The sequence below is a fragment of the Elephantulus edwardii genome, unplaced genomic scaffold (assembly GCF_000299155.1).
Source record: "Elephantulus edwardii isolate Elephantulus edwardi_28Jun2011 unplaced genomic scaffold, EleEdw1.0 scaffold00010, whole genome shotgun sequence".
Classification (NCBI taxonomy): Eukaryota; Metazoa; Chordata; class Mammalia; order Macroscelidea; family Macroscelididae; genus Elephantulus; species Elephantulus edwardii.
In genome coordinates, this window is record NW_006399760.1 from 10,751,214 (window position 1) to 10,774,402 (window position 23,189).

Genomic DNA, 23,189 nt, shown 5'->3' on the forward strand with positions numbered 1-23,189 from the left:
TGGTGTACAAGTTGCCATACCGCGGTAACTTGTGGTTGCTGTGAGGCTGAACACTGTGACACTGATTTGCCAAATGCATTAATGGTTGGCTACCCAATGCGGACAGAGAGTGGGGTGGAGCTCCCCAATTAAAACAAGCTTGGAAGCAGGAGTGGCATCCACTTCCATAATAGCTTGCCTCCAGAAACCCTATGAACCTGGAGAGAGGATGCAAGGCACCCAAGCATCAAGGACTTTCCTTCATAAGGTCGCTATGAGTCGCCTGCAACTCGAGGGCACTTAACAACAAACTTAAGCTACAACAACACCAAGCAGCAGATTTAACAATTAACCAACTATGAGAATAAAGCTATCTTCTATTAAGCAAATAGTAGGGATTTTATAAAAGATAAAGTTATGTTGTTGTTCTCATTAATATTTTTTCTGGAAATTGTGGTTAATTTCTGGAAAGTACATTTATGTGACTATGTATTTTATTTATTATTAAATCATTTAATATTTACTTAAAAACTCTCCTCAGTTTTAATTCATCAGAGTAAATACAGATTTGATGAGTTCTTGGGGGACGCAAATGTCTACAAGTTGACTACTGCCACTCCATGATTTCATGGTGGGTTTTTTTTATGACAAAGGGATTTATTTTGTTTGGGAAGGTGAGAAAAGAGCATAACATAAGAAGGCTGGTGGCTTGGCAATATTCACACTCGGTTGCAAATGGAAAGGTTGGAGAGCTTGAGTCCACAGGGGGATAATCGGGTAGAAAAGTCTGGTGAAAAATCAGTCACTGATTTCTACTCTGACATTCATGGGTTTGCACTAAGTAGAAGCTGTGTCTCAATGGCAATGACTTGTTTAATGCCCTTATAAAACAACAAGGTAGCTCTGTTGGTCTAGTGGGTTGGAAGTTGCTCTGTCAATCCACAGGTGGTTGGCTCAAATCCACCAGCTCCTCTGTCTCCTCCTATGAGATTTACCCTTGGAAAAACCTTTTGGACTGTCAGTTATACATTCCATTCCAACTTGATGGCAATGAAAGAGAAGGAAACAAACAAACAAACAAACAAAAGGGAGGGGGGAGCCTGGTGATGTGTTCCGCAAGAAGTTGTGCTGATAACCCCAAAGCCATGCTCTTCTTCATATTTCCAATCCACCAGGGGCTCCACGGTAGAGAGATGGGCAATCTCGTCCTGTGTGATTTACAGCTTCTGAAAACCTACTGGATGGTCAGCTATGAGTAGATTCTGTCTTGTAAACAATGACAAGAAATAAAAATCCTTTGAAGTTCCAATAATTTTTAGGAGTATAAAAGTGTCCTGAGATCAAAAAGATTAAGAAGTGGAGCTACGATAGTACATTTCTTTAAGTGTCTTTGAAACATTCATCTCCTCTAACATTGCCTGTTTTTCCTCCTGTAATAAAGAGAATGATTACATGAAGGTTGCAAATTGGTATGATGCTATAATATTTAGTAGGGAAAAGTAAAAAAAGAAAAAAAAATAAAGCATTGCCAATTGCAATCTATTTTTTACAGATGTTTTGCCATAAGTCATTTCTATTAACCGAGTCTTGCTATAGATGTTTATAACAAAACATTAAAGACTGGGTAGAAAGGAGAAAACAAATGACTCTGCAGAGAACCCAGCAACTCTGCTAAAATACTGTCAGTTATTTATCTACTGTCAGCAGAGGTGGCACACTATAATCCTTGACAAGCTCAGATTCAGGAAGAATGAAGAGACGGGGCAAGCGTCGCGTTTAAGGGCCTGTTCTCATGCACAGACATTTTAACACAGATTTAAAGCCAGAATGTATCTTCTAGAAAATGTCACTTTTGATTTTGATACATTTCCTAGCAAGCAGTCTCTACATTTGGTTGACTTAGTACAAGATATGTTAGAGGCTAACACTATATTTTAGACCATTCATAATGCCAGCGTGAAACTAACACAATGAGGTCACAGCATCCCTTTCAGAGTTGAGTATGGACAGGACATGATATCACGGGGATATTTTTTATGATAAGGAGGAGGATTTTTTTTTTTCTGAGAGGCAAGGTAATGACAGGATCTAAGAACCCCGTTGCCCCCACAGTCCATTTCTCCTTTATGTTAACCGGGAGGGAAAAGAAAAAAAAAGTGCCAAACTATCAATGCACACTTGTGTCCCACAAGCCCTGTCTGCAAAACATCCATAGCCAAGGCAAGAACGCAGGAATTCCCTTCAGGCTACTCCAAAGACAACTCCCCTTCCAGCAGGTAGTTAAATTCGCTCTTAATACTGACAAGAATATAGGACGCACAAGGAAGGGAGGCTCCAACTAAAAGGATGCAATAAGAAATACAACCCCTATCATTTCCAGTAGAAACCTTTACAACACAATTCACATCAACTGGTCAAGTATAAGATTTCTATCCATATGATCAGAGATCTAAATAAACATGTAAGCTTGTAAGAGGGGATGTCTGAAGAGTGCTGAACCAGAATCTTAATTTCCTAATTAATATTCACCAATTTTGTAAAATAAAACCACATCACCACTGTATTTTTATAGGCAGATTTACATAAATCAGATGACAAAGCACCGACCACTGAGGGGTAAGAGTTCAGCTCCTTACATTTGCGTCGATGTTCCTACGGAAAATATAGGCGGTTTTAGCTTTTCATTGAAGAGTCTTGCTGCGTTGGAACTCTAATGGGCTTAGAACAGTAAATTTTGAAGAAACTGATTGCTACCCCTGTAGCTAGTAAATGTCTGCCTAGACCCAGTGGCATTTGAAAAAAGTGTTTTATCATAAAATTATCCCAGCAGAGTCCATTCTGCAAGATAACATCATCATCATCATCATCAGTACTCCATGCAGGACCCAACAGCTCTGGCACAATATTGCCAGTCATTTATCTGTTGTCAGCACAGGTTACACACAGTAATCCTTGACTGCCTCGGAATTAGAATGTCTTTGATGTCCCCACAAGAGTTTTTTGCCCGAAGGCTTTACCAATGCTCGGCGGCTCAGTGTTTATTCCTCGTAATCTTCCTCTCATCTCCAGGCTAGCAGTGACAGATGGTTATGGGCACACAATAGTATTAAGAGTTTGATATTTTTTTTATGCCGTGCTCTCTGTACAACAAATAGCTATCAGACGCGGGCCAGAGAGCTGACATGGCTCGCTTAGGTAATGGCAAACAAACAGCTTGGGTTGATGCGTTCTGTCATTTCCCCTCCTAACCCTGCTTGTTTTCATTGTATACTCTCAAAGGTAAACTATATTAACCTTATAGACTGTTATTAAAAAGATATATCTATATGAGCATAAAGTGCTTTTCTTTTCTCTTTTTCTTACTCTTTTGATTATGAAAGTAATACTGCTGACATATTGAACAAATATCGAATGTCAACATAAATTTTTAGTGTGTGATAATATCCCCCTTCATATAGCTGTGTGTCAGGCGGGAACCCGCGGATGATGCATAGCAGTAAATAACCCAAACAAAATTAGTTCTCTTGTCAGCTTCTACCTTGTATGTCCCCAGGCATCAGTAAAATTGACTGCACGCTAGATTTTCAAAATTAGCCCTAATGTTAGCTATGTGTCTGGCAACCTCCAAGTTTCCAATGTTCTACTATATTACCCGTAAGGATAAATGTGGTACTTTTATATTTTGGCATTTACTCTTGCTGATGTGGCTTTCCCCCTCCTCTTCTTCTCCAAATTAAAAATAATTTAGCCTTAACAATAAAAATGAGCACAAACATAATGTCGCATCTCTTTAAGCAACTAACTTTAGGCAATTAAATTAAATTAAAGCAAAAATATACAAAGGAAGAGAGGGAATTATTCAATTTAATATTGTTAATTTTATTAACATAGCTCTGTGTTATTTTGTGCAAAGTACTGAATCACATGGCTCTAAGTCTTCCCCTCATAACAGTATGCTGATTTGCAACAGGAATCTACAAATTATTTACTTTAACATTTTTAGCTTGACAGAGGACCAAACTTTATAGAGACGATATTCTTACAGTCCACATTATGTCAGAAATAACCAAAGATGCTCAGAATGAATGAAAAAGCTTTTAAGTGAGGACTTAATGATGTTATCTATTTTATCTTGATAGAGTTTTTCCACATTTTAAGATGACATAAAAGAATGCCAAACACTGGCACACGGTCGGTAAAATAGGATGTGAAATCAGTGCAACTCTCATAGAAAGGCTAGGTTGGGAACGTGGAGTTGAATAAACAAATCCAAAACACATCCCACATTAACTTTCAATCCTGAAATTTTACGTTCATATATTTGGAGTCAAAGATGAAAATCCCTTTAGGTACCAGATGCTGCAGATCAGCTGGGAGGGCTTCGGGAGTTTTAATGTGCTGGAAGTCAAATCCTTGGCAAAGGCGCTTTGCCCGGCCGGTGTGGTGTGCTTATTACTTCACCTGCAAACAGTGGCTCTCAGAAAAGCGGACCTAATGACGAGCCCAGCATCTCTGCTCTAAAGAGCCATAATCTGTGGGGGAAGCGGTCTCTAATCAGGCCACATGCAGATTAAACTAACGGGGAGGAATAAAAACTAGATTAAAATGTTCATGCCTAATACCGGAAGATTATCAGGACATTTTACCTCTTTAAATCCTAATTTATAAGAGCCAGGGTTAAGTTTATGAGTTTATATTTGGTCCGATTATATGCTGCAGTGGATTTCCCTCTATTCAGAAGAGATTCTTCTCCAAAGTACTTTGCTTAGATTCACACAAAAGATTTTGGGGAAGGAAAACAATTTCAAATTAGAAAACAATGATCACTTGTTCTTGTTTTAGTGCTAATGTTGTTCACTGTCATAGCTGACTGGCTGATGGGTGCTACAGGAGTAGAGGAAGTAAATCACTGAGGATGAGACTGCCATCTTTCTCCTGTGGGTCAGCTGATGGACTCGAACTGCCTGCCTTTGTGCTGGCAGTACAACTCCTTACCTCTAGTCCAATACCATTTCAAAAATGCTATTAATGTTGCTGCTGTTGCTAAATGCTGTCAACTATAACTCTTAGTAATCCTATGAACCACAGACTGAAATTTTTGTCTTACACCATCTTCATGCTAAACTCAAGGTTATGGACACTGTCAATTCATCTCCTTGAGGGTTTTCCTCTCCTTTACTGCCCTCTCCTCTTTTCTAAGAAGTAACAACACCACTTTTTAAGTAGACAGATATAATACTATTTGAATTATGTAATGAATATATCCCGTGCTCTCAAGTGGGTTCTGATTCACTGTGACTCACCACTGGATTTCCAAGGGTGGACGTCTTTCTAGGAGGGGATGACCCACCATTCTCCTGTGAGCACAGATGGTGGACTGGAACTACTTATCTTCTGATTAGCAGCACAAGTTATAATGTGTTATACCATCAGCTTCTGTGTGTGTGTGTGTGTGTGTATATATATATATATATATATATATTACTCATTCTTTTGTTAATTTAAAAACTGTATTTATTTTAAAATTTTATTATTTGTTAACGTACACAGAAAAAGAAATTTGTTTTTATACTATGAAAAGCAAATTACTGCAATTAATTGCCTGCAATGTAAATTTTATCTAAAGTATATAGTGACTAATAATACAAAGACTGCGAACTCTATTATCTTTGCACCACATCAGTAGCACCGCCACATTGAGATGATCTTTTTCTAAAGCCACAGGAGAATGAATTAATCATGATAACATATTTTTCTATTACCATTTCTACAACTCTTATGAGTGGTCTTGAACTTACCACCTGTGAGGCCAGACAATGTGCAATGGTCTTTGCTGATCATCGGTTGCACCCACAATGTCACAGGGATTAAGAGCTGAGTTGTGTTTCTTTTCCTCGTGATAAGAGTTTGAATGGTCTGACGAGTTACACTTGTGCATGTTTGACGGCTCCAGTCTTTCTTGTTGTGCTGGTTTAAGGTCAGAAAATGCATCACAAAGTCTGGAAACTGAAGTAAAATTCTTCAACACACTTTCTGAGCCTCCCAGATCCTTTTGCGAAGGGAAGGCCACGGAGGGAGAAGCATCATCTCCTTTAAGGCTGAGCATCTTCTTTAAATGTGGGGTTTTGTGCTTGGGCATGAATCTGTAGGAAGAAGGAATGCAACACATTTTACTTAAAATATTATTTCCTAGTAGAACATCTACAGAAAGGTATTCTGCACCTTTCTGTAGGGCATGGTAAATATGCAAAATGCAAAGAACAAATACAATGGCATCATTCCAAAAATTCTAGAGGGGAAAAGAATAAAAATTAGTAGCCACTGAAAGTTCAAGACTCTCCTGCAATGGTGCTTAAAGAGTTTTGGGGTTGCAAAATCTGAATTGGGCTTAAAACCCTTTACAAAGTTATTTAGAGATGCAGAACACCACCATCTTCCCTTTTGTGGTAGCTATTTCTGGCTTAAAGAAAATATATCATGATTATAAGACTGGACAAATTATTTATCCCTTTTTTGTTATTATTTTTTATGTGTGTACCATTAAAACTGATCTGACTGGTACAGGAGGAGATCGTCCCTCCTTCTTTGGCAGAGGATCTGGCGGATTTGAACTGTGCACCTCTGGTAATGCAATGCAGCTTCTTGCCACTAAGCCACCAGAGCTCGCTTATCCCTTTTTCTGAAAGTTCTAATCACCACATGGGCCACTGTTTACTTTCAGGTCATACTTGTTTATTACAGTTTAAAAATGCCTGAAGTGTCTTTCATTGACACCAGCTATTTCTGCTCAAACAGATGTCAATATTCCTGGTCACATGTATATATTTTATTAAAATGTCGTGAAGTGTTTGTCTTTTTCACATATTATTTCTACCCTATCTTCTCATAACTCTTTACCATTCAGAGTTAGCTATCATTTATTGACAAGAATAGTAAAGCAAGTGTGTTTTGAAAAATAAAATTCCTAGTATAGTCTAAGGCCTCTGATTCACTCATATCCAACAGAAGATACATTGTCAAGGAGCGTATCCCCTACTGAGGAGGGAAATCATTCGCGCTCGGAACACTGACAGATTGATGTGCTCGCAGTCAACTGACTGTGAGAAAAAAAAAACACACAAACAAACCAAAAAAAACCTCCAAAAGCTCACTGTGATTAAGTTGGAAGGAACTCACAGCTGATTCTCCAGCATGTTTTTCGGAGGCTATAAATCACCCATAAAGGGACTGCTCATATTTCTGCTGAGGCGTCACTGGTGGATTTGAACCACCAAAGAGATGTAATCTCTGAGTTAGCAATGCAACTCCCTACAGACAACGCCCCCACAGCTCCTAACTTTCATTGTTGTTGTGCTCTTACATGCATCAGTGGATTCACAGCTGACCTTCCAAAGGGTTTCAGAGGTTGTAAATCTCACAGGAGGAATTTGTCCATCTGCTCCCTCAGGGCATCTAGTGGATTCAAACCATATTCCTTTGGGTTGGCAGTGCGACTTCTCACTCATTAGGCCACCACAACTCCTTTACCTTTCATGAGTACATGCTATATAAAACACTAGCCATTCTAACTACTAAAAGTGAGGAAGAACAGAGGTTACTTTTGACTTGAGATCAACAGGTTTAGAGAGGGCTTTATTTTACGGTTTTTAAAAGGCAGTGAGGCAGAAGCTGTGAAGTGAGAGAACAGTGTGGTCACGTGAGAAGGGGTATGAATGAGCACAGAGTCTACATGGAATAACATGTAACACAAAGATGCTGGGATGTGAGTCCTGAGATCTGACATCGGAGGAGGCCGAGAGGGAAAAAATTTTCATACCTGGTCCTCTTTCCTGAGGTTGGGCAGTAAGTCAAGAATGGACACCATGGGAATTTAAGAAGAGGGTAGGAAAGAAGCCACAAGGAAGAAGAGCAGTAAGGGACATTGTAGAGAGAGAATAACATCACACCATCAAAATGAACCAAGAGGCCTAAGTGAATCTGTGAAGAGGATTTAAACACTGCAGAGACTGAGCAGCAGCAGAAACCACACAAGGCTTTCGGTTTTGTCAGGTGGTAGGTCCCTGTTGTTGGACCCTCCAGTGGGTTTTCTGAGCAAAGAAATCTCACGAGAAGAGATTTCACATCCATTTCCCACAGAGCATCTGGTGGATTAAAACTGTGTGCCTTTGGACACGACTTCTTACCATTAGGCACTAAAACTCCCTCTCACCCCCCATTAGCTACTTCTAAAAAGGCCTAAGTTTGATTTCTTCAACTGGGTAAGTGACACAGCGAACACGAGAGAGAACTCGCTTGGAAAGAGAGCAGGATCCTGGAGACATATTTCCAAGATAGAAACAGAGGAAAAATATGACAGTATTTTTGGCATGAAGGAAAATAAAACTGTATGAAAGTGAACTGGGAAGAAGAGAAAAATCTAGAGGGGAAAAGTGTTTCAAGAGGCCTAGGAAACCTGTAGAGTTGTGTCATTAAATTTTAGGCTAGGTGAGGTGCTTCAAGTGGTGGGGAGGGGGGATAAAGAGTGAGCAGAGGGCTCAGGGCTGTCCCTAGGCACCTGGTCAGCCAGTGTAACTTGATCGGAAAGCAAGGGCTGATGAGCAAGGATGAGCTGGAAACAGTCTTTGGCTCTAGTACTGTACTATGCTGTGTACATTCCAGAACCAGAGAGCTTATTTTGGAGGTTTCTGTGCTTATTTCATAAATCCCTCTAAATGTCTATTTTGATTTCAAATACTTTGAGGGGGAAAAAAAATCACTTGACTATATAAGACTCCATAAGAAGTTCCTCAAGTAATCAATCCTGCTGTTGGCTGCAGCTGTGCTCACGTGTGCAGAGTGGGGCTGCTCCATCAGAAATTCAAGGCTGGGACCTTCTGCAGGCAGATCTCCATGCCTGTGTCCTGAGGCACCTCTGGCTGGAATTGAACAGCCAATCTTTTGACTACTATTCAAGCACTTAACTACCATGCAAGGACTTCTAAGTAAGCACGTGATTAACATATAGATGAAATAGCAAACATGGTACTAAGATTATTTGTAGTTGTTGTTGATTGAGTTGAGCGTGACTCAGAGGGACTCTATGAACAAAAGGCCTGAAACCTTTCTAGAACTATCGTCATTTATCAAAGTTCACAGAAGTATACACACATAAAAAAAAAATTAATCCTTTATTTAAAATGAAAGACAACAATAACAACGGGAACAGCACATTGTTTTGGACCTCAGCGATCCAAAGTTCTGAAGGAAACAAACTTCCCTCCCAAAACATAGTAAAAATACTGAGATGAACCCAAGGAACTGAAAGACAACATTTCCGATGATCACAAGAGGTTAAAAAAATGACTGTGAGGGCAGTATCTTCAACTTCCTCTAAACAAACAGAACAAACGGTAAGAAGGGGAACATTTGTATATATCAGGAAAATACACTAAAGCAGGCGAAGTAACCTATTTGTTTAAGTCAGATAAATAATGCCAGGCTAGCTTAAAAAAAGGATTTAAAAAGAATTACAAACTCAGTGCAAGACGGCCTCACAATAAAAAAAAAAAAATCAATGGGCACTGAAACAACATATCTTCATTTCAGAACACAGTATCATGACCCGTCTTACTCATAAAATCCATTTATACTGGCCAGCATGTGCACAAAATTGCAAATTAAAAGAAGGAGAGTTTGGCTCAAGGGTTGTAAACAATGCGAATTGGTAACTGACAAGGAATTTAGCTGTAGGCAAGGTGCTAGGCCTGCTTTTACCCAACACATCTCCTAAGTGTTCTCAAGGATGAGCAGAGTCCCACTTCAGTGCCGGCTGAGGACTGACCTGATAGGTGGTGGTGAAAAGAAACATGAAAATGGGAAGAATGTTAATATAGGCAGTGACTAAAACATCAGCTTACGAATCTTGTGAAAGTAACACAACATAAATCCTTGCATGCTAGGAAGTCACACCGGGGAACTCTATTTAGATTGTCCCCAGTTTGACTGGATGAGGATGGGCTGGATTGACCCAGCTGACTGATAACCGCTTAGGTAAGGCTCCTCCTGTGCAGGCCAGGCAGCTACTAAGTCCACTGGGGCACAAAGCTTGTGTGAACGCGGGTTTCATCTGGGGCATCTGAGAACTGTGTATGTTTGAAAATTAGAGTTCTTGAAGAGCAATAATAATGATTAAGGCAATGGAAGAATTGATTTATGAGGACAGATTAAAGGAGCTAAATATGAATAGCCTGGTTAAGTGACAACTAGAGGAGTACATAATAAGAGTCTCCAAGGGAAGAGAATAATTATTTAGCCGAGTACAAGGGGGTCTAACTAGGAGTAATGAGAGGAAATTAAGAATGGGAAAATTTAAGCTGAATTTCAAGAAAAAACTCCCTGACGGTATAATTTATTAACTCACAGAATACATTCCTTAGGGAAATTCTATAGCTAGGGAGGCTTAATAATAGAACTGGACAAAATACCAATAAATAATATAGATAACAATCCAGTACTTAAAAGAAGGTAGGTTATATGTTATGTTTTCCTTGTTTATAATAGGATTTTTATATTTTTTCCTTAATGGTCTATTTATTAAAGTGATTGTCTCCAAAAGAAGTATTTAGACAACTACTTAAACATAAAAGGAGTTATCTCGTCTGGTTGGAGGAAGTTAAAAACGTGAGGTTTCCTGCAGCAGTAATGAAAGCAGAAGGTGAGATAATTTTTTACTATTTTGTTTCCACAGAGATTGTCTTCAAGCAGGCTGGGCAAGTATATTAATATTTCTCAAAAACAAAACAAAACAATCCATGTGCACCATCCGACAGAGTTTATTCTGATTTTCTGTGCAATGAATGAAACACACACTTTCATAGACATATTTAATATAAACAATTTATTGCTAAAACAGAAATGAAAAAAAACTTTATTTCAGCTTTTCTAAATGTAGTTCTATGGTCAATTACTTCACATCAATACTAAGATCAAATAGGCATAATACTAACAAGCAGTTTGCTTAATAATAGTCACCACACTAATTAACCCATCCAGAACATTCTTAATCAAACTCCATTTGTAATGTACAGTTAAGAGAAGCCTGACAATAAACTGTTCCATGTTAAAAAGAAAAGAATACCTTACTGATGGAGTGAAAACTGGCTTTTCTATAGATTTGGACAGAATGCTTATGCTGCCCTGGCATTAACTCAATAACGTGACTATGCAAATCGACACATGTCTGAACACCTCCTTTCTCTTCCTTAGATCCAACTCTGGTAGAGGTGCTAATGAGAAGAGAAAAGGTCCTGAGGTAAGGACTGGAAGAGTCAAGGAAAAATAGAGCGCTGCCTCTAATAATTCCCTTCATTTTTAAAAAGGAAATATTACTACCTATTTTCCTGCACAGAAGGTCTCTCCCTGGCTCCGAATCTTGTAGGAACTCTACTTGAACTTATTTCTACATTAAAAAACACTGATAAGCAAACAGTAATTTGGTAATGGTTTCCAATGTATCATTAGTTATTGACTTCTTCCCAGTCCCCACCACCTTCTTCCAACCAACAATGTATGAAACAGATAGAAGTAGAACCTTTCCGCCTTCGCCTTCCTTATCTCTGTCCCCTAATATGGTTATCACAGGCATTATGCATTATCACAACCTCCCAGGACTAGGTAGAGAACAATGTAAAGATCACAGTGAGAACAAGTCATTTAGATCTATATTGGTGGCACAGTGCATAAAGCACTGCGCTACGAACCAAAGGGACTGAACTTGAATCTACCGGGAGTCCCTTGGGAGAAAGGTAGACATTCTCCCCACTCCCCCAAAAGATTTATAGCTCTGGAGACCAGATGTAGGGGTGCCATCAGCCAGGAGAGACCCAAGAGTAGTTGAATGTGGTGGAATTTTTGTTCGTTTGTATTTTTAATGTTTCTGACTACATACTTCTCACCAGCTCTCCACATGCAACACAAGTGTGAAGTTGAAGAATGGCCAGTCACCTTACTCAGATCACTTAGGAAAACAGTGACTTCAGAGGCATTTTCAATAATGCTGAAACTGGTGAGATGCAAAGGAAAGGCCCTAGGCACCTTAGCTTATTTCTGTGAGAGCAGCAGGCCAGTCAAAAAAGTAGGCTATTCAGAGAAATAGAATGTCTTTGCCGAAATGTACATCACGTTTTTGAGATACTGTAATAAAAATGGTTTAATATGTTCAATATTCAACCTGTAACCCCCTCCTTAGCGCCCCCCCCCCCAAAAAAAATACAGCTGTTGTTAAGTCAGTTCCACTTCAGGTCAATTCTATTGATGTAAATTAGAATTATGCCCCACAGGACTTGCCAGGCTGTGTTCTTCCAGGAGCTGAGGGCCTAGCCTTTCTTCTGATGTGCCTCTGGGTGGTTTGAACCACTGACTTTTCAATTAATAGTCAAGCACTTAATCATTGTGTCATTCATTCAGCCCATGCTGCTGTTGTTATGTACCATAGTGTCAGAACTGACCCACAGCTTATCAATACTCCAGCAGGTTTTCAGAGGCAGTTAATCATAAGAGAGGAGACTGCCCATCCTTCTCCCATAGAGCAGCTGGTGGATTCAAACCACACGCCTTTAGGATTGCAGCAAGGCTTCTTGTCACGAGGCCACTAGAGCTCCCCACCCCTAAATAAGCAATTAAATAAATGTATGAGGGGGTAAGAGTCCACCAGACAAAGACTATCAACTGTTTTGCTTTTCCAAACAGATGTGGAAGGCAGCTCATAATATTTGAAGAGAACTAGAGGATGAAAAAAGGGAGAAAGAGAGAGAGAAAAACGAAGAGAGACAGAAGTGGGAGGTGTTCGGGGAAGGAAGAGAGCTATCAAGGATGATTCTGAATTTAGACCAATGAAGACAGTAAAGATTTTGTAGGAAAACAAGCTTTAGTAACAAAACTAAATATTTGGTATTTTTTCCCCCACTACAAATTTCTCAAAACACATACTAGTATGTCCTATAAATGTATTAATTTATTCTTTGCTAACTCAATAAACCTCTATCGAGTTTGCTCTTATAAGATGGGGATATTGTGTTTATTATTTCCAAAATTAACACTTACTAGGACAAGGAACTTTCCCTCCCGACTTCCCCAGGAGGCACCTTAAGAATTAATGATCCACAAAAGATACTCTGGCAAACACTCCTTAAGACCCTGGGAGGTGCAGAGCCAGAGTCTGCAAAGCCCAATGCATCTCTCTTACAGCAGAGAAGGCAGGAAGAATGGGAATACACACTCCCATGAGGAAATGATGAAACCCAAACTCCAAGACCATATGAAGGGGACATAATCACAGACAAACGGAAAAGTGAAAGAAATCAGAAGGATCTGTGGGAAAAGTGACAGAAAAAGATACCATTCAAGGCTAATATGGATGATGGTGGGGAAAAAATATCAACTAGTTTTATCAAGGCAATTTCTGTAGATTCCTGGATAGCAACCAAACTGAAGTGAACTGAGGAGAAAGGAAATAGGAATCAAAGATAAGTAACCTTTCCAGAGCCAACAGGAAGACTTATTCAAGCAATTCAGTGATTTACATGAAAACTATTTGCTAACACCAACAAAGTGCTGCAAATTAATTATAAAATGAACAGTTTTCAGAACTTAAGCTAAATGATCAAACAGCAAATATTAGTGCAAATGAGTCTTATATGAGAGATGTGGGGTCAAGATTGGTGGATGATTTATCAACAATTTGCGTTATGCGGATGACACAACCCTGCTTGCTGAAACTGAAGAGGACCTGAAGTGCCTGCTGCAGAGCATCAAGGACTGCAGCCTACAATATGGATTGAGGCTCAATGTCAAGAAGACAAAGATTCTCACCACTGGACCAATTGGCAGCATCAGGATGGATGGTGAAGAGATTGAGATTGTACACAGCTTTAGTCAGCTTTGCTCCACAGCCAACACTCTTGGCACCAGTAGCCAGGAAATTAAAAGGCACATTGCCATGGGGAAAGCCTGCTGTTAGGAACCTCTCCAAAGTACTGAAGAGCAATGGTGTCTCTCTGGAGACTAAGGTGTGTCTGATAAAGGCCATGGTCTTCGCAATCACTTGTTATGCATCAGAGAGTTGGACAATGACCAGGGAGGATAGAAGGAGAATTGATGCCTTTGAGCTGTAGTGCTGGAGAAGAGTATTGAGAATATCATGGACTGCTAGGAAAACAAACAGATTTGTCCTGGAAAGGGTTAAACCGGGTGGCTCCTTGGAGGCAAGGATTCTGAGGCTCCATCTAACATACTTTGGACATGTTGTGAGGAGAGACTGGTCCTTGGAAAGGGACATCATGATTGGGAGGGTGGAGGGACAGCGCAGGAGAGGAAGGCCCTCTATGAGGTGGACTGATTAAATGAGTGGGATAATTGGGATGGGAGTGTCAGAGACAGTGCGAATGGTACAGGACAGAGAGGAGTTTAGGGCTGTTGTACATAGGGTCACTATGAGTCGCAGGCGACTTGACGGCACATAACAACAACAACATATTGTGAGTACGGAGATAGGACTCATCCCTGGTAGACATTCTTCCAGATTTTAAACCATGCAGTGTCTCCTTGCTCTGTTCTGAGGACTGCTTCCTGGTCCAAGTATAGGTTTCGCATAAACACAATCAAGTTTTCTGGGATTCCCATTCTCCTCAGAGTCAGCCACAGTTTATTGTGATCGACACAGTGAAATGCCTTTGCAAAGTCAAAGACAAAGACAGACATTCTTCTGGTGCTCTCCGCTTTCAGCCAAGATCCATCTAACATTAGCTATAATTTCCCTCTTTTAAACCCAGGCTGAACATCTAGAAGGTCTCTGTTGATGTGCTGTTCCAGCCATTTTTGGATAACTGTGAGTGTAGGTTTACATAAGCCTGTAAAGTATGAAGAGGGTAAAGGAGTCAGGCTGCCAATCCAAAGGCTGTGGTGTTGCTGAGCACCATGGAGTCAGAACTGACCCACAGCTGACCTTCCAGTGTGGTTTCCAAGGCAGTAAATCACACAGAAGGAGACTGCACTCCTTCTCCCGTGGAGCATCTGGCAGATTCAAACTGCATGAGTTTGAGTTTGCAGCGCAGTTGTTCACCTCTGGGCCACCAGCGTTCCCTAACCCGAAGGCAGAAGGCTTTAATCCACCATCTGCTCAGAGGGAGCAAGCTACAGACTCTCCTCCTGGGTGATTTACAGCCTCTGAAAAATCAGCTGGAGGGTCAGCTGTGAGTTAGTTCCGACTCAATGCCATATAACATTAATAATAACAAAACCAAAAAAGGATAAATGTCAAAAAACTTGATACAGTGTGTGTACATTCTCTCCATACCGCTCACATAATATGCTATTTATACTGCATAAAGCAATCACAAGCAAGGAAATCTATCATAATCAACACTGCGTATTTGGAGACAGCATTATACAGGAGGGCTGATTTGTAATTATTTGCTTGAAAGCTGGCTGCCTGCTCTTCATTACTGGTAATGCCTAAAGGTTACTATTCATACATTGGATGGCTCATGACTTTGAAGGCTGTTTTAGTTAAGATGCTCCAGAGTACTGAGTGAAGAATATCCTGTTTGGGCTAGGAAGAATGTGGTTTGTGACAAGATAGAAAAAGAGAGTCCATAAAGACACAACATTTACTACCATTGCATCAGAACCAACTCATGGCAGATCCTCCAGCGGCTTGTTGCAAGCTGTAAACTGCCCATCTTTCTCTCCCAGATGCATTGGTGGATTTCAACTACTGGTGAGGAGCCCCCTTGGAGTTAGCAGTGCATGCAGCTCCCTTTGGACTGGGCCATCAAAACCCCTTCTATAAAAAGCTTACGTGTCCATAAAAGCTAGTTGTAATTAAATAGATGAGTGGTAATCTGTTTTGGTAAAGACTGTCTCAAACCCACTGTCACCCAGTAGAGTCTAACAAAGCACCTCCACCATCAGGATTCTGGGGTGTAACCTTTACAAAAGAAGAAGATCCATTTTTCTCTCTTAGAGTGGCTGGTGAATGTGAACTGCCAGCCTTTGCTTAGCAACCTGACATATTACACCATGTGCCATCAGGGAGGGGCTACAGTGGCTGAGTAGTAAGGTAGTGTGCTGTGAAGTTAAAGGCATGCAGTTTGAATTCACTTGCTGCTTCTTGGGAGAAAGATAGGCAATCTCTTCCTGTGTGATTTATAAGTCCATTCTAGCTGGACATCACGGAACAACATGCCACCAGGGTTCCTTCTGTAAAGATTATAGCCTTGAAAACATCAAGGGGCAGTTCTTTTCTGTCACATGGGGTTGCTGTGAATCAGAACAAAAATAATTGCAAGAGGCTTGTTTAATGATGACTTCAGGGAAAAGTTTCAGTTTAAGGGTTAATGATTTCCTTGAGACAGAAATTGGGAAGAAATAATGTCACCCCAGTGAGACTGGATTCCATGAAAACAGAAAGTTCTGTTCCATGTTTCCATCCTCATATCCTACATTTGGCCAAGATTCTTCTAGAAAACACTGGACCAAAACCTTCAGTGATAGTAGTTGGGCACCATCAAGTTCTTCTAGTCTTATGGCAAAGGAAGTAATTTTTCACAGACACAAATAGCACACATTCTGTATTCTCCCTATTTCGAATATTGACTCTTTTTCTGCTCCAGGTGAAGTGGGACCACTTGCTGTATACCAGATGGCAATCATCAAGCTTTTGAATGAGTAAATATTCAGGAACTTAGAGGTAGAAGAGAAACACTAAAATTGGTATCAGATCACATGACTGGAGCATCTCATGACTCCTAAGTTTCTCTTTACTGAGGTGAAATTTCCCTTCACCATAAATAAACTCACTGTTTCTCAAACTACGTCTCTTCTTTGTCACCCCACCTCCAAACTTTAAGTTATCTATATTGGTAATAAACTGTGTTCACCTATTTCATTTGCTCACTAAAATGATCTAATATCTATTCAAACATAATGATTTGCACATCAGTTTTTTATTTATAATTCAGATAAACTGAAAATTTTGATTGCTTCTATCCATTCACCTCATTTAATTTAATGCACTTACTAGATGAAAAAAAGTACCTAAACAAGGATGTGAAGTAATTCCTTTTAAGCAAGGAGTGGTAGTTTCACATGCACAGATAGTTGGCAAGCTGCTTGACCTGTTTTGTAAGAATGTACACTGTTAAGAAGTAAACAGTCTTACTACTCCTGGGATTCCCACATCTCTCATAACAAAACGGATTGAGGGAAATTAAAAAAGTGATATCTAATCACGTATTCTATTAATGATTTTTTAAAAAGCTATTATTTGGATATTGAAAGCTGGATGGGAAAATGTGAAAGTGAAGAAAGGACCACATTATTTTTTTCCAAATAAACATGAGAATTCCTCTAGGACGGTGTTTCCAATTGAAGCATCTCCTTTGGAGCAGGGCATGATTTTATTGGCTATTTTTGTGGAAAAGGCAGAAAGGAACAATATCATGCTGACTGAAATTTCCTGAACAAAACATTAGGAAAGCAAAGGCATAAGAACTATTATGTCTATGTTGACAGACAGTGGCAAAAAGAGAACATGGTAAAAGAATGAAGAGTTGACTATCAAAATGAAGAGAATACAGAGGGAAAAAAGAGAGGGTATATGCTTGTGAACTTTATTCTGAAATAAAAATGCTATTATTAAAAACAAAGCTTAAATAGAAAGAAGAGACTCTCAAGTTTCAGGAAAGATCTGTGTTTAAAAGTTGCTTTGGTTGTGAATAAGTCATTAAATTATTCAAAACAGCTTCAGATTACTATCTGTTAGATAAGAATAAGAACTAGTCCTAGACTTCTTCAAAAGAATTATAAAGATCATATAATGAATCAACTCTACAAGTTATTTTCAACTGTTAGTAAGAGTTAAAATAACACTGGGTCCAACAGGGCTCCAGGCATATTTTTTAGTTTCAAACTTCCAGTGAAACTCTGAGGTGGGCAAAGAGATTTTTTTTTCTCAAAACTTCAGTTTCCCGTCGCAGCCCTCTGCCTGGGGCGGGCTGCCCTCGGCCCCCGGCTTGGGCTGCCCTCGGCCCCCAGCTCGGGGCGAGCTGTCGTGTCCCTCAGGATGAGCTCCTCAGTCCCCAGATTGTGCCGTCCGACCCCTGGGTGGGGAAGGAGAAGAAAAAAAAAAGAATGCCTAGGGTATCCAGAGAATGTTACCTAGACCACCTTCTGCCACCCTCCCCCCCAGTAAACCTGAAAGCAACACACTCAAAGCCCTTCTATTTGTAACTCACAAGTTTGTTCTCTCTAGGTTTGCTCCCTTTCCTATAGGTAACCTTAACACTGAGATTTACTCCAGAATTGACCCTGAACCCAGGGCCAGTGACAAAAAGGAAATACAACTGACAACTAAGGAAGCAAAGGAGGATGGAGCTTCTGGGTTCAACTAGCCATCCCCAATGGACCCACCTGGGAAAACACTTTGCAGTCCAGAGGGGAGCAAATGACAGGAAAATATCTTCTAACAGAGCAAGAAGGCAAGCAGCTTTAACCCAAGACCACCAGTAAGGTGATAAAGCGGCCTCCCTTCCCCCTTTACATCTACGCCCCTGTTCAGCATGAAGAAGACAGAGAGTCGGCATCCAATTCCCAAATCAATAAGACAGTTGGTTTAATTACTATTGGAAAATGCTTGTCATTCCTCTGTAGCATCTGGTCCCCACTGGACCCTCATCATTTCCTTCACCTGCTCCCCCCACCGACCAAACTGTGCAGCTCTGCATCTGCATCCTGGCCCATCTTCACCCTTCTGCCCCTAACCCTCACCTCCTTGTACCCCCAATATGTTTTTCCCAATAAAAACAAAACAAAACAAAAAAAGAAAAAAACAAAACAACAAACTTCAGTTTCCTAGTCTGTAAAATGGGGCTAATAATAATCCTGCCTTGTAGAATTATAGTTTCCAAACTGCTTGGCACATACTAAAAGCTAAATCAACAATATTTCGGGTTTTTATTATTAATAATAATCAAGAATCCCATAACCATTATGTTGCCAATGTTAACGAAACAGATTTTAAAAATATTGGGGCAGAGACCTATGTCTTCCTGAGGACTATTATCTTTTGTCACCTGTCAGGATTCTTACTTTAACCACCCGGGGGTTAAACACTTTAAATATGTTACCTTCTTTCATTTGTATACTAATCAAGGATTTGTATTCATGTCTAGAGGCACATTACCTGAAAAAAAAAATCCCAATGTTGTGCATCAAAACAACACATTCCTACCGTTCTATTATCTCTTTCCTATTGTACTTTTACCTTTCAATTTCCATATTTTCAGAGACACTATGCCTCTTCCTTTCTTAAAACTTTATTAAACAGGAATGTAAAACCAGGAAAATAAAAACATCAGTTTTTAGGTTGCTGAAGCATGAACAGATGGGCATCAAAAATCTGATTCTTTTTTTTAAAATTTTCATTTGTCTACCCACAACCTGAATAAAGCAAAATTACCAGCCAACCCAACTTTCAACACAACTTATTTCCCATCCTCTCCCTCCCCTTTCTCCCACATTATATATAACAAGTACTGATTCACTTGAAGCTCTGATTACACTGCTAAGCTAATTTTAAACCACAGAAAGCGACTTAACTCACAATTAATATTACAAGACACAATTTTGTTAGTTTTACATTTGAAATAAACCCTTGAAGTGTATGAAGTGAATGTACAAAGACTCCCACTTAACTACAGGGTTTCTATAGATTGTAATAATTTACTTTAGCTTGGAAAACAGAGGAGTAAAGATGTAACAGATGGGTACACTTGAAATGTTGACAAGCTGGGATATTAACGCAAAATAAGCAAGGTACAAAGGTAAAAAAAAAAATCCTTAAATACGGAGAGAAAGTAAGAATAAATGGTTCAGAAGAAAATGTACACCTATCCACCATTCAACAAAAGACTGCCTACAGACCATACGCTGATTGTTGAAGAGACCATCACTTACTCATGAGCAATTCTAAAAGTGAAGCTGAAGAAAACGAAAACTAGTCCATAGGAACAAAAATACAACCCCACGTATATCCTCAATGAATTTAGAAATCATCTCAAGAACAGGTTTGAGGCACTGAATGCCAGTGATTGAAGACCAAAAGAATTGTGGGAGGACATCAAAGGCATCAGCCATGAAAAAAGCAAAAAGTCATTACAAAGATGGAGGAGAAAGAAAAGACCAAAATGGTTATCTGAAGTGACTGAAAATTGCATTAGGATGTCAAGAAAACAAAACAAAATGCAGTATGCCAAAGTAAAAAAGCCAAACAGAAGATGCCAAATGGCAGCTTGAGAGGACAAAGCAAAATATAATGAAATATGTAAAAGCTGGAATCAGAGAATAGAAAGTGATGAACTTGCTCAGTATTTCTCAAGCTGAAAGAACTGAAAAACAAATCCAAGCCTTGAGTTGAACTACTGAGAGATGCTATGTGTAAAATCTTGAATGATCCAGAAAGCATTAAAATAAGATGGAAGGAATAATCAGAACCAAACTAAAATGAATTGTTTAATACTAAAAAATTCCATATAAACATGAGCCAGTAATTTTGAAGGATGAATTTCTAGTTGAAGGCATTGGCAAAAAATAAGGGCCCAGGAATTAAGAGAATACCAAATGGCATGCTTCAACTAACAGATGAAGCCCTAGACATGCTCACCAGTTTATTTGGAAGTCAATTGCCTGGACAACTCATTGGAAGAAATTCATATTTGTCACCATTTCAGAGAAAGGTGATTCAAAAGTATGTGGAAATTATAGAACAATACTGTTAATGCCACATGTAGGCAAAATATTGCTGAAGATCACACAAAAATGTTTAGATTTTTTGAATGATCATTGACAGGGAACCACCATAAGTTCAAGCTGGGTTTAGAAAAGGTCATGGCACCAGGGATATAATTACTGATGTCAGATGGATTCTGGTTTAAAGCAGAAAATACCAGAAGAATGTCTATTTGTATTTTATGGATTATGCAAAGATATCTGGCTGTGTGAATCATGACAAATTATGGTTAACACTGAGAAGAATGGAAATCCAGAACAATTAATTATGCTCATGAGAAATCTATACCTAGATCAAATTCTGTGATCCAAATGAAGCAAGGGGACATTGTGTGTTTTAAAATCAGAAAGGGAATACGTCAAGCTTGTATCCTTTATTGATACCTATTTAATCAGTGTATGTTGTTGTACTGTAGTGTTGGAACCAATAGGTGACCCTCCTGCAGGTTTTTAGAGGTGACTACTCATCCTTTTACTGTGGAGCAGCTGGTGGATTCAAACCATGTGCCTTTGGAATTGTAGCAAAGCTTCTTGCCACTAGACCACCAGAGCTGCTGAAAAAATAATTTGTGAAACTGGATTCTACGAAGAGGCATATTGCATCAGGACCAGAGGGAGACTCATCAACAACCTGTGTTATACAGATGACACAACAACCTTGCTGAAAATGAGGAGGATATGAAATGCTTGTTGCACCAGATCAGGGACTACAGCTTTCAGTATGGATTACATCTCAACATCAAGAAAACAAAGGTCCTCACCAAAAGAACAATAGTAAACAGATGGAGAAAGGATTGATGCTTGCTTGGATCACTATTCAATATCCTTGGTACCAGTAGTCAGGATATCAGGAGTCTGCTGTCAGGGACCTCTCCAAAATGCTGAAGAGCAATTTTTGTCAGTTGGAAGACTAAGGTGCACTTGATGCAGGTCATTGTCTTCTCAATCACCTTCTCAATCACTATTAGAGAGCTAGACAATGAATAAGGATGACAGAAAAGTTGATGCCTTTGGATTGTGGTACTGGAGAAGCGTGTTGAATATCCCATGGACTGCCAAAAGAACAAATAAATGTGTCTTGGAAAAAGCACAGCCAGAGTGTTCCTTGGAGGCAAGGATGGCTTTCACTTGGATTATGGAGCTAGGCAAGGCTGTTCTGCATGCTTGGAATTATGGCGAGTCACTGAAAGAGAAGACAAGATGGACTGACATGGCATTTTCAGCAACAGCTTTAGTGGGTCAGGGATGATGAATACAGTACATAATAGGGCAGGGTTCCAGCCATCTGTTCATAGGGTCACTATGAGTCATACTTGACTCAATGGCATGTATCAACAACTACATACCAGTCAAAATAACCAACTTGTACTCTGTATGAGAGGTACTCTGATCAGGGAAGAATGGAGTGTTATGAGAACCAGTACCGGAGAGGAGGCTGTCACCAAGAAAGGCTTTCTAGGAAGGGTGACTTATCAGCTAAATCTCAATGATGACCAGAATTTAGCCTTCTTCGAAAATGATAGGTGGGCTGTGTTAAGAGTCACAGCACATACAAAAGGCCTAAAGCAAAAATAAAGATAGATAAAAGTTTAAAATGCAATGGAGCTCTGGAGGCCTAGTGGCAAGAAACTGCACTGCAATTTCAGAGGCGCACAGTTCAAATCTATCAGATGCTCTGCTGGAGAGAAGGAGGGACAATCTCCTCCTGTACTGGTCAGATCTGGTTTGATGGTACACACACAAAAAGTAATAAAATAAAATAAAGTTTAAAAAGCAGTCAAATGTGGGCAGAACTCTCTCTCTCTCTCTCTCTCTCTCTCTCTCACACACACACACACACACACACAGAAAGAGAGAGGGAGAGAGAGAAACCAAATATGTTGTTGTTGTTATGTGCCGTCGAGTCGCCTGCAACTCATAGCAACCCTATGTACAACAGCCCTAAACTCCGCTCTGTCCTGTGCCAATCGCACTGTCTCTGACACTCCCATCCCAATTATCCCAGTCACTGAATCAATCCACCTCATAGAGGGCCTTCCTCACCTGCACTGTCCCTCCACCCTCCCAAGCATGATGTCCCTCTCCAAGGACCGGTCTCTCCTCACTACATATCCAAAGTAAGTTAGACGGAGCCTCAGAATCCTTGCCTCCAAGGAGCCACCTGGTTTAACCATCTCCAGGACAAATCTATTTGTTTTCCTAGCAGTCCATGGTATTCTCAGTACTCTTCTCAAGCACCACAGCTCAAAGGCATCAGTTCTCCTTCTATCCTCCTTGGTCATTGCCCAACTCTCTGATGCATAACAGGTAATTACGAAGACCATGGCCTGTATCAGACGCACCTTAGTCTCCAGAGAGACACCACTGCTCTTCAGCACTTTGGAGAG

The 23,189-nt window shown here is 39.9% G+C and overlaps 1 protein-coding gene across 3 annotated transcripts in view; it reads right to left on the reverse strand.

The window, feature by feature from the left end:
- The window catches only part of GTDC1 (glycosyltransferase-like domain containing 1), a 377,456-nt gene that overhangs the window by 90,852 nt on the left and 263,415 nt on the right, over positions 1-23,189 (reverse strand). For all 3 annotated transcript variants that reach the window (XM_006880751.1, XM_006880752.1, XM_006880753.1), the window contains exon 4: positions 5,778-6,122. In XM_006880751.1, coding sequence (XP_006880813.1) covers positions 5,778-6,122 — 345 coding nt within the window. The remainder of the gene's footprint in view (positions 1-5,777; positions 6,123-23,189) is intronic.